Genomic DNA, 12727 nt, shown 5'->3' with positions numbered 1-12727 from the left:
TTATTTTCTTTCTTCTTCTCCTCCTCCTTCTTCTTTTTCAGAGAGGGAGGGTAGAGGGGCAGAGGGAGAGGAAGGATCCCAAGCGTGGAGCCTGATGCAGGGTTTGATCCTACAGCCCTGAGATCGTGAAATGAGCCAAAATCAAGAGTCGGACGCTTAACTGACTGAGCCACTCAGGTGCTATCTCCATATTATTTTCAGTTGTAAATCCTAGTTAATAATCTCACCAGTATTCATTGCCCCAATCAAAAACATACCAGCTAATAAAAATAGAAGCCTTATGTCATTTAAAACACACAGAGATGCTTTAATTTTCTTAGCAGGGGGAGAAAAGGCTAACCACCTTCTTGCAACTTTTCACACAAAGGACTCAAATTGCTAAGTTACTTGCCCAGTTACTGGGTTTTTTTTTTTCTCCCCATTTGTAATGGGGAGAAAAATATACTGGTTCTATGAGCTATCTTTAGCTCATCTTTCCTTCTTTTTAGTCAATAACTATACTTTACACATAATTATTTACTTATAAATCCTAGGCATTGAAGCATCCTGCAACTTAAATTCAGTGCCTGATTCTGCTTTTGTAAGAAACCTCTGGGTTATAATCCCTTCGATAGACTATTAAACAGAATACAAGAATATTTTCAAACAGGAATATAAAGCAAATTCTAATTAATAAGCTCATTCTCACTTCAAGGTCTTTTTTTTTTTAAGATTTTATTTATTTATTCATGATAGTCACAGAGAGAGAGAGAGAGAGAGAGAGAGGCAGAGATACAGGCAGAGGGAGAAGCAGGCTCCATGCAGGGAGCCCGACATGGGATTCGATCCCGGGTCTCCAGGATCGCGCCCTGGGCCAAAGGCAGGCGCCAAACCGCTGTGCCACCCAGGGATCCCTCACTTCAAGGTCTTATGAGTAAGGAATCATTTTAGGTTGAATCCGTCTGGTGCTTTTCTCTTTCTGGTGTTTTGTTTTTTTTCCCTCTGATCTGCAAACGTTTTCTTAAAAAGCCAGATAGCAAATATTTTAGGCTTTTCAGGCCAACGGGCAAAACTGGGGACTTACATAACCATTTAAAATGTAATCTTGTAAAAATGTAAAAACTATTTTTAGCTTACAGGGGGCTGGCCAGATTTAGCCCATGAGATTTGGTTTGTCAATACCTGATCTATTTGCTAAATTCCCACCCTTTCTGACATCATTTGAAAGAATGATGTAATACCCTTTCCTTACAAAACTAAGGAGTAATGTTTTTCTGTCTAATGTCAGACTGTCATGACTCATTTGTTACTTGCACCGTGACAAAAAATACACTCACGCAATTGTTGATACAGAATATTTTATTTATGTATGTGATATCTGTAGATGTCTGTCCTCATCTTTATATTTGTCTCTGCATTTATACTGAACTGCAAAATTCCTAAAGGATGAGACATGTATCTGGTTCAACTTTATTTGTACATTCTCAGCATAGTACAAGCAACAAATGGACATCTGACATATTTCAATAATGATAAAGCACAAGAGAAAATAAAATATAATAAGAGACATAAGAAAAGAGCATATGGAAACATACAGAAATTCTTATTTTAGAATTATGCCATACATAATTTCTAAAAATCTACTTCTTTAAGCTCATACATGAGATTATATTGGTTTTCTTATTTAAAAGGAAACTTCAATGAGTTACAGAAATAAAATGCAAAATTAAGGTAACAAATATTTTTGTCTCCTGCACTAAAAAAAATAATGATCAATGAGAAAAAATGAGAAGTGAAGAATAAACTAGACTAATACTAATATACTCTTCATGATTAAAAAAATTGCCTTTTAGTCTTATTTGATTGACTGTAAATGAACAGTGATGATCTTGGGCTAAAACAACAACAACACAGCTCCTTAAAACAAAAGGAGCAAAGGAACATTAACTCAAACCAAACTTTCAGGGTCACTGGTAACATGGAAGTATAGGAAAATGTTTTAAGCACATTCAAAAAAGAAAAGAGAGAAAAGCACACAAGGCCCCATCCTGCCACTGCATCTTCCTTCCATGTTCAGAGAGACAAGAAAGGCTTGAAAACAGGTTACCCAATTAAGCCAGACGCCTCTAAGTCTCCAGGACACTTTTAGAAAGGCTGGCCAGCTTAGCCCAGTATTCAGAATAGCAATTTCATGGTTTAAAATACAGATTTAATGACAAGTAAATAAACCAATGATCAGAAAAACTGAAGAGTGCCTTTTCCTTTACGACGTGATATTAAAGTGCTGTCTATGAACATTTTGTATAATCAAAAGTGTTTGAGGTTTAATTTTTGTTTTACAAAAATTGACACAATTAAAACCAACATGATTATCACTCATCCAATCACTGAGGTAACAACATTATAAAAATATGTAAAAAATATTCTAGATTCGTAATACCAGATATGCTAATTCCCATACCGCTAGTATAAATTTGATTATTAAAAAAATAGCTTTGTTTCCTTAAAAACACTTGGTTCATTTATCACTTAATATCAGATAGATATCTGCTATCCTAAAGTACCAAAAAAATTACAAATAAAAATGGAGATGTCTATACTCTGGGTTTCTTGTTTGGTGGATCCTGAAGACTAAACTTTGGAATTTCTCCAGAAGGAGCATACGGAATTCTCTTTGAAGACACCTTTTTTCCAATTGTTTCAATCTGGGGGGGGAAAAAAAGATTTTAGAAACAAAATGTATTTTTTTCCTTTTAAAAGCAAAAGAGGGTTTCAAGTTGTCTGGTTGCTATGAAAGATCTTTGGTTCCTTCCATATTTTTCATGTTTCTAGAGTCATTGTATACTCCTACTCTCCCTAGCAATGTCTAGACACTCTTACTCCTGCCACTCCCAACACCAGATCCCCTCAGAAGACAGGCTCACATGCCTCCATTGTCTCAGCACATGGATGAGAGCAACTTACAGACCAGATTCCAAGGAAATCACATTCTCTCTCAAACTCTATTCTCATGTCTACTTAGAATTAAAAAGGGCAACTCCCACTGAAGTTCCCATACTTTTCACTCAGACCTCTCAGGTGCGAGGACAGTGCTGAGCACTCAGAAGGTACAGGATCCTGTACAACAACTCTACTGCATTTTGCAGTTTTCAAAACATTCATATAGGAATAAGTGACCTGGGTCACTGTGGTCCAGACAGTTTGACAGAACAGCCTGGGTGGCTCTGGGAAGAAAAATCTTTTCTTCTAAGTTTTATATCTTCTTACTTGATCTTTAAATACAGTAAGGCAGGGTACATTCTATCCCTATTTAATAGGCAACTGCTGACTCCTAGGTATATAAGGAAGACCAATACTGAATGATCTATAGATCACAATTAAGGAGAGAATGAAGTAATTACACAAATCACATAGAGATTTCCCAGAGAACTGACATGGTGCCCCTGAGTTATGTTATTGCTAAAGAAGGGAACATGAAAATTCTAAAAGTCAAACCCACTACAAAAAAAATGACCAAACAAAACAAAGCCAATCCAGGATCCTAATAATTACCTGGAAGCCAATGGTTTGTAGTTCATTATGGAGCCCATCCAGGACACGTCGCCCATCAAAGATAAAGGCTGGCTTCAGCATTTTTTTATGAATGCGTTCATAATCCAGTTCCTATAAAGACAGAACCAAAACCACAATTAGAACATACATATGCATACATACTCAACCCCAACTGATACCAGAATACTCTAAAATTTTCTTTAGGGGTGGCTGGGTGGCTCAGTCAGTTAAGTATCTGCTTTCGGCTCTGGTCATGATCCCAGGGCCCTGGGATTGAACCCCTGCATCAGGCTCCCTGCTCAGTGGAGAGCCAGCTTTTCCCTCTCCCTCTGTCCTTCCCCCAGCCCATGTGCATGCACTTTCTCTCTCTTATATAAAATCTTTAAAAAAAAAAAAATAATAATAATAATAAATAAATTTTCTTTCTTTCTTTCTTTTCTTTTCTTTCTTTCTTTCTTTCTTTCTTTCTTTCTTTCTTTCTAAGATTTTTTATTTATTTATTCATGAGAGACACAGAGAGAGAGAGAGGCAGAGACATAGGCAGAGGGAGAAGCAGGCTCCATGCAGGGAGCCCAATGCAGGACTCGATCCTGGGTCCCCAGGATCATGTCCCGGGCTGAAGGTGGCACTAAACCACTGAGCCACCCAGGCTGCCCAATAAATTTTCTTTCATATTACTTTTGTCACCTCACCTTAAACATGTCCCATTCTGTGCAAATAACCACAGCATGGGCACCATCACATGCTTCATATGGATCCTTAGAAATGGTCACAAGCCGGGACACTGTAACAACAGCAACAAGAAACTGGCAATAAAAAAGGAGTTATTGGAAATTATGCACTTTAATACTAGGATTGCAGGAAGAGTTGAGGGTCCAACAGAAGTGAAATGGTATGATTGAAGTGAGAATAAGAGTAAAGGTCGGGGCCTAGAGCACCTAAAACTTGTCCTAGCAGCATCTCCTAGGAACCTCTGGGGCTTTTTAAAATATGTTGGAAAAATCATTAGACTAAGCTGCACACAACTACTTCAAATCAAAGTTGATGGAACAAAGTCGAAGTGTTTAATTTTAGAGAAATGAGGCTGAAAAGAGGTTTTACCAATGATAAAAATGGAACCACCATGGAATCAGCACAAATATTTATCAATAGATGAATGGTTAAAGATGTGTTTTATATATTTATATATATTCAATATGGAATATTATTCAGCCATAAAAAAGAATGAAACCTTGCCATTTGCAATGACACAGATAGAGCTAAAGAGTATAATGCTAAGTGAAATAAGCCAGTCAGAGAAATACAAATACTATATGATTTCACTTATGTGTGGAATTTAAGAAACAAAACAAAGGACAAAGAGAGAAGAGAGAGATTAAGAAACAGACTCTCGGCTATAGAGAACAAACTGATGGTTACTAGAGGGGAGGCAGGTGAGGGATGGGTAAAATAGGTGATGGGGATTAAGAGTGCAATATCATGATGAGCACCAGATAATGTATCGAACTGTTGAATTACTAAATTGTAATTCTGAAACTAATATAATACTGTATGTTAACTATACTGGGATTAAAACTTTTTTAAAATGTAGCATTTCATTAAAAAAAGAAAAAGAAAAGAAAACACAATGACAAAACAACCAAAGGTTTCTAGTGAACAAACAAGTCTTAGGGCCCATACTCAAAGTGATTCATGAAACTCACAGCTTTACCTTGGTCATCCTGTGAAACTCCTGGGTGAGAAAGATCCACAACTATTTGTTCCCTTGGTACTTTTGGATCATATATATGGAGATGTGCACCTTCATCCATCAAATATTTGCTGATATATATACTAGAAGATTCTCTGAAGGAAAAAAATCAGTATTGCTAAGCTTTCAAATGGCATATATTCTAATACCTAGGGGTTTATAGAGGTAAGATTCTATTTCTTGTGAGGACATGGATGTTTATTTTTATTCTTTATACTATATATATGTATATATTTCCATACACATACCCACCATAAAAAATCAAAAAAAGATGAGTTAACACTCTCAAAGGGGTTGAAATATTTTAAGGAACTGATTGATACCTTGTATCACCGGTGTCCTTTTTGAATGCAAATCCCAAAATAGCTATCTTCTTATCAGTTACTGTATTAAACAAACTGTCTATAATCCGGGAAGCAAATCTCCTTCTCTGGTAGTCATTCATATCTATAACCTGAAATTACACATACAATTATGCAATGTTGGATGTACAATTAGTGCAGAGGGGCAGCCTATGCCATACACTGTTCAGAGTTTTATAGTACTATTGTATGAATATCAACTTCATAAAGTAACAGGAGGCAAAAACTAACCAACCTTGTTAGTATCTATTGATTTAAAAAAGAATTAGCACCCCACCACTTAAAGCCATCATGAAAATTTCCATTTGGCTTAACTTTCCATTCATCAATCTGGAATGGAATGGATGGTGAGAGCACGACTAAGTTTCAACCCCATTAGAGGTTAAAGAAGGCACTTAGTGTTCTCCTTAGCCAGCTTCTCCAAACTCTGTGGAAGCAAAGCTGCAAGCAATCAAATCCCAAAGCCCCCCCCCCCATATGTTATCCCTCACCCCTCACCAGTGAGTAGAAAGTGGACAGAGAACATTTGAACAATGCACAGAGTTATAGTTGCTTCTGGATGAACCAGAACATCACTAACCCTTGGCAAAGTTGTTTCTGAGAGGGAGCGTGCAGGGATGGTCAGATGGAGAGGGAGACAGAAGAACCTTAAGCAGGTCCAACACAATCTCACCACCCTGAGATCATGACCTGAGCCAAAATCAAGAGCCAGAAGCTTAACCAACAGAGCCACACAGGTGCCCCTCCCTTGGCAAAGTTTTTTTTTTTTTTCTTGGCAAAGTTTTAAAATAAATATTATAAGAGTAAAAGTCTCCAATCACCTAATCCTTTACTCTCCTAAGAGTGTATAGACAAGACTTCAAATTAGTGACCAGATGAATGTAAGGAAGGAGACTGGCTTTTACTTTTTTTTTCAAGGCTCTGACTTTTAGGGGCTGTTTTAAAGTCTGAGAGCTGCAGAAATAAGCTCCAAGTGTTGAAAAACCAAGCCTTTATCTGCATTTTTGCCATGACGACAGGAAGATAAAGTCATCTTGCTGGATTGAGTGAAACAAACTTTTATATCATACATTTTTCTTAAAAATGTACATTTCCTTATATTCTCACCCACTGCTGAAATCTAAAAACTATAAACTTGCAGGAAAATTTTTGAGGAAGATATTTATACTGGCTGGTATCTTGGACAAATTATTTAACATCTCTAAGGTTCAGTTTCTTTACCTATAATGGAGGCCAATATTAGTGATGAGGACTAAATGAAATACTATACCCAAAGTACCTAAAAAAATGCCTGGTGCAGAGAAAGCACTCAATTAATATTAACTCTATTTTCAATTTGGGAAGGGTCTCTAATTTTAGCTCTGCAAATCTCAAAAGGACAAAACCAGTATCAACACACACAAACCACTTGAAAGAATTACAATACAGATTCCTCCTTTATTTTGATTTTCTGTTTTTCTTTTTTAATTTTTTTGATTTTCTGCTTTTAAAGATAGAAAAGATTTATAATTAAAAAAAAAATTTCTTCATTTATTTTAGAGAAAAGGAGAGAGCACATCAAAGTGCAGGGGGGTGATGTGGGGTGGAGGGAGAGAGGGAGAGAGAATCTCAAGCAGATTCCATGGTGAACACAGAGCCTGATCTGGGCTCAATCCCAAACCAAGAGTTGGACACTTAACCAACTGTGCCATCCAGGTGCCCAAAAAGATTTATAGTTAAGCATAATAATTCTTGGGGTGTCTAGGTAGCACAGTTAAGCACCTGACTCTTGATTTCAGCTCAGGTCATGATCTCAGGGTTGTGATATCAAGCCCTATGTGGGGCTCTGGGCTGAGTGTGGAGCCTGCTAAGATTTTCTCTCCCTCTGCTCCTCCCCCTCTAAAAAGAATAACAGTTCTGCTTTACTCTGAGAGCAAATTTGTTATAGAACTAGAAGAAATATGGCTTATCAGAAATTTTCATCAGAGTTCATTAGCAAAAAGGGCAAATTAAAAACATAGAGGCCTAACAAATAAACCTAAAATAAACAAATTGAATGTAATAATAGTTGAGTTCCCGGAATAAATAATTCCTTTCAAAAACATTTTACAGACAAAAGGTGACAGGTTTTAATTAGAAATTAATCAAAAGTTGTTGACTATAAAGATTAATACCTGCTGCCAATAACGAGCTACTTCAGGCAAATTCAGAGCTTCACAGAGATAAACCAAATTCAGAACATCCTTCTGAAAGCAGCTTCCGCCAAAACCTGAAGAAAAAAGTAACAGTATTTTCATTTAAAAACCACAAATGAGGGGGCACCTGGGTGGCTCAGTTTCTGAGTGTCTGCCTTTAGCTCAGGTCATGATTCTGGGATCCTGGGATCAAGTCCCACATCGGGCTCCCCGTGGGGAGCCTGCTTCTCCCTCTGCCTATGTCTCTGCCTCTCTTTGTGTCTTTCATGAATAAATAAAATCCTTAAAAAAAAAAAAAAAAGAATCACAAATGATTCATGTGACAAATCTGTCACACTAAATTTAAGGGCCTGTGCTAGAATTTTTTTCTAAGTAAACTCCATACCATACATGGGGCTCAAACTCACAACCTTGAGATCAAGAGTCACATGCTCTACTGACTGTGCCAGCCAGACGGCTCCATGCTAGGATTTTTGGGGGCTCTTTTTTTTTTTTTTTTAAGAGAGAGGGGAGGGGTGGGAATGACAGAAGGAGAGGGAGAGAATCTTAAGCAGGCCCCATGCCCAGTGTGGATCTCACAACCTTGAGATCAAACCTGAGTGGAAATCAAGGGTCAAACACTTAACCAACTGAACCATCCAGGTGCCCCTAGGATTCTTTTTTATGACTGATTGATTGATTGATTGATTTGAGAAGGAGAGAGGGGGGTGTATCAGCAGTAGGGAGGGGCAAAGGGAGAGGGAGAAGCAGACTCTCCAGTGAGTAGGGAGCCCAATGCAGGGCTCAATCCTAGGACCCCGGGATCATGACCTGAGGCAAAAACAGACACTTAACCGACTGAACCACCCAGGCACCCCTACACCTAGAAATTTTTAATAATAAAATTTGCAGGCAGCCCAGGTGGCATAGCGATTTAGCACCGCCTTCAGCCCAGGGTGTGATCCTGGAGACCAGGGATCAAGTCCCACATCAGGCTCCCTGCATGGAGCCTGCTTCTCCCTCTGCTTGTGTCTCTGCCTCTCTCTCTATGAACAAATAAATAAAATCTTAAAAAATAATAATAAAATTTGGATATTGGAAATTTAGTGGGTTTATAGATTGTGTGAAATCTGCAAGCAACTAATCAACTCTATAAATAATTCCCAGATAATCTAGTTGTTTTATTATGGCTACATTTTCTATTTTATTTTTCATTCATCTAGTATCACTGTCCCATATCTCTTATTTTAACACAGGGCTGGTAAACTTTTATGGGACAAATTGTAAATATTTTAGCTTTCGTGGGCCACACAGTCTCTGGCACAACTATTCAATTCTGCCTTTGTAGCTCAAAAGCAGTCAAACAATATGTACTAAAATAGCCATGGCTGTATTCCAATAAAACTATTTATAAAAACAAACTATGAGTCAGGTTTGGCCCAAGGACAATAGTTTGCCCACTTCGTTCTAGTGCAAATTCAATATACAGTGAGGATTGGCAGGGGCTTTGAAGTCAGAAACACCTAGCCACTTAGCAGTTATAGGACTCTGAGCAAGTTGCAAAAATTTCCCAAACCTCAATTATCTCTATTAAGGAGATACCAGCACCTTCTTAACAGGCTACAAGGATTAATAAAAGAGATACATAAAGTACTAGTTCAGAACTCTGATAATAAGCCTTCAAGAAACAGTAGCTATTTTTACTAAATGGTAGCTTAAAGAAAATACTAAAAAGATAGAAAAGGGCCAGGGAAAATAGTACTGGGATACGGCATAAGGGCCCAGAAATACAAGACAAGCTGCCCAGGGCCCAATCTATAAAACTCTATTTACCCTGACATCAACCTTATTAACTTATATCTAAAAATACACTCAATTTTTATTATCCAGTAGTTATATTCTGCAAAAGTGCCAGAAACATGGGATTACTGAATACTAAAGCATTGCTCCTAGGGGAAATAGGTTCCTATTGAGCTTATAATGGTCACATTTCACCAACAAATTGATACATTATCAGCTTATTTTTATTACATTTTTAAAAATTTTATGTTTTTTGTAAGTTGGATATTTCATATATATATAAATTTATTTATTTGTTAAATAAATAAATATATATTTATATATATATATGTTAATTTTAATTCCAGTAAACATATAGTGTTATATTAGTTTCAGGTATACAACACAGTGATTCAACAATTCTATATATTACCCAAAGGGCTATTTAAAAAAGTGACATTACCAAGAAAAAGTACAAAAATGTAAAAAATGTGACACTAAGTAGACCACTTGTTTACAGAATAGGAGCTGAAACAAGAGAATACAATCACTGCCTTACGTAACTTTTGCTGGGAATGTCTCTGTTGGGTGGCTCAAATTTTTTGCTGTTCAATTGTGTCTGTAAATGACCATGAAAGTACTATGAGTATTGATTTTGGGGTTACAAAGAAATTTTAGCAAGTAAAATTATTCATACATACAAAACTGGCAAATAATGAGGACCAACTGTATATCACCAAGGCCACATTTCCAAAAGCGTATGTAGTAGGCAAAGCAAATGATGGGGAATTTTTTTTCCTCTTTGTAAGGTATTGAGTTATTTCTTATGTGGTCTCCTGAACTTACTCTTCCTAAATGTTCTAACTAAATACTAATTAATCCTCCTAAAACAGTGAACTATATTTATCTTACTAATCAATCAATAATTATTAAAACTACATAACTTTAATTACTGCTTCACTTGGAAAGTTCCTGATAAGTTAAAGGTTACATGTTATAAAGACTTCCTTAAAGTTAGAGACCTAGCTACTGATGAACCTACTTTATGTACAGAAAAATTTCAATTTACCAACACTGGCTTTCAGAAACTTATTTCCAATTCTCTGGTCCATTCCAATGGCTGTTGCCACCTCTTCTACATCAGCCCCTGTTGCTTCACAGAGGGCACTTATGGAGTTAATGCTGCTGATCCTCTGGGCAAGAAAAGCATTTGCTGCCTTTGGGGAAAAAAAACAGGAAAGGCATGATGTGTTAAAATAGCAATTTTATATGTCTCTATAGTAATTCACTGAATTGATACAAATTACTGAGGAGATATAAGTTACTGGACTCAATTTCAGGAGGCTATGGATGTGCTGGTAAAGGAAAATATTTTAAACTAGAGAAGAAAGATGAGAAAGATGATTAAGAATGGGATTAAAAATAGAGTGATTTTATTGTATTTTTTTTTAAAGATTTATTTATTTATTTATTCAGAGAGAGTGAAAGAGAGGCAGAGACACAGGCAGAGAGAGAAGCAGGCTCCATGCAGGGAGCCAGACTTGGGACTCGATCCCGGGTCTCCAGGATCACACCCCCGGGCTGCAGGCGGCACTAAACTGCTGCGCCACCGGGGCTACCCTATTGTATTTTTTTTTTTAAGATTTTATTTATTTATTCATGAGAATCAGAGAGAGAGAGAGAGAGGCAGAGACATAGGCAGAGGGAGATGCAGGCTCCACGCAGGGAGCCTGATGTGGGACTCAATCCTGGGACTCCAGGATCACACCCTGGGCCGAAGGCAGGCGCTAAACCGCTGAGCCACCCAGGGATCCCCAAAAGAATGATTTTAAAAACTATTTTCTTTTTAAAGATTTATGTATTTGAGAGAGAGAAAGAGAAAGTAAGCAACTACTGGGGCGGGGGTAGGGGCAGAGGGAGAAAGAGAGAATATCAAGCAGACTACCCCTGCACACAGAGCCTGACACAGGGCTGGATCCCATGACCCTGAAATCATGACCTGAGCCGAAATCAAGAGCCGGACACTCAACCAACTGAGCCACTCAGGAGCCCCATTAGAAACTACTATTTTAATGCATCCTCCATTTTATGTCACATTTTATTAAAAATTTATAATTTTTTTACTTTAGAATTTTTCAGAATATTTTTACCCTTATATTTGATTTCCCTTGTGAAATTTATTTCATAATTATTTCATAATGGACAGGAATATTATGTTCTAAATATTATTAAGAGAGTACCTGTGTAGCTTATCAGGCTTAAGAGATATAAGTCCTTAGCTTTAAATTTAATGGAGGGTTGAATGCTATGTACCAACCAGTTTGGAAAGTTCTGAAGACCAAGTATTAGTGGTGAGGATCTTTTCTCTGGGAACCCAGTGCTCATACACAGCACACAGTGCCTGCACAGCTCTCTGGCCCTCTGGGGTTTCATCCCCTCCAATCAGTACTCTGTCTGGGTTCTTTAGGTCCTTGATGGCTGTTCCTTCTGCCAAGAACTCAGGGTTGGACAGCACCTAGAATCCCAATGCAAAGCAAAGTTTTAAGCTTAGAATTAGCCACAGGCAACTACAAGTTGTCAATATTTATATAAGAATCAGGTTCTAGTGCTTCCTTTTTATCATACCTGTAAATTCAAGTTGGGTTTTGTGTTTGCATCAAATATTCGGCGAATACTTTCTGCTGCCCGCACTGGAACTGTGCTTTTCTCAGTCACAATTTTGTACCCATGTGAGTTTTGCACAATGCGTCTGGCACAAGCCTCAATATACTTCAGATCTGCCGCGCGACCTTTCCCCATTCCATACGTTTTTGTTGGAGTGTTCACCTGATAAAAGCATATGGGATTACAAACAAAGTATCTATGAGACATTCAGTGATTTCAAGATGAACCCTGAATCATCAATTAACCAGTTAAGTGGGAAGTTAACAATCATCATTAGTTTTAATTCAACCCTCTATTAGATTCATGGAAATGATACATTTTATAATCACCAGACAAAACAGCCTGAAGCATTTGGGGAACTCATTCAGCAAATTTCTGTTGAGAAGCTAGTGTGTAGTGACAGTTATCAGACAGACACGTTCTAAGCTAAGCCCTGAAGATATAAAGATGAATAAGACTGTTTTTGTCCTAAAGGAGTTTATAGTCTG

The 12727-nt window shown here is 37.4% G+C and overlaps 1 protein-coding gene across 1 annotated transcript in view; it reads right to left on the bottom strand.

Annotated features, from left to right (window-relative positions):
• Window positions 1-1320: 1320 nt before the first annotated feature.
• The window catches only part of UGDH (UDP-glucose 6-dehydrogenase), a 29339-nt gene continuing 17932 nt past the window's right edge, over window positions 1321-12727 (bottom strand). Inside the window, exons 4-12 of the mRNA XM_077879077.1 lie at window positions 12201-12401; window positions 11893-12090; window positions 10645-10792; window positions 7797-7891; window positions 5605-5735; window positions 5243-5376; window positions 4224-4315; window positions 3532-3642; window positions 1321-2684 (exon numbers count right to left, since the gene is read on the bottom strand). Of these exons, the coding sequence (XP_077735203.1) occupies window positions 2574-2684; window positions 3532-3642; window positions 4224-4315; window positions 5243-5376; window positions 5605-5735; window positions 7797-7891; window positions 10645-10792; window positions 11893-12090; window positions 12201-12401 (1221 nt within the window). The 3' untranslated portion in view covers window positions 1321-2573. The remainder of the gene's footprint in view (window positions 2685-3531; window positions 3643-4223; window positions 4316-5242; window positions 5377-5604; window positions 5736-7796; window positions 7892-10644; window positions 10793-11892; window positions 12091-12200; window positions 12402-12727) is intronic.

This window comes from Canis aureus, chromosome 2 (genome assembly GCF_053574225.1).
Source record: "Canis aureus isolate CA01 chromosome 2, VMU_Caureus_v.1.0, whole genome shotgun sequence".
Lineage (NCBI taxonomy): Eukaryota > Metazoa > Chordata > Mammalia > Carnivora > Canidae > Canis > Canis aureus.
The sequence above is the reverse complement of the archived record's forward strand: the minus strand, read 5'-3'. Positions and strand labels throughout refer to the sequence as shown.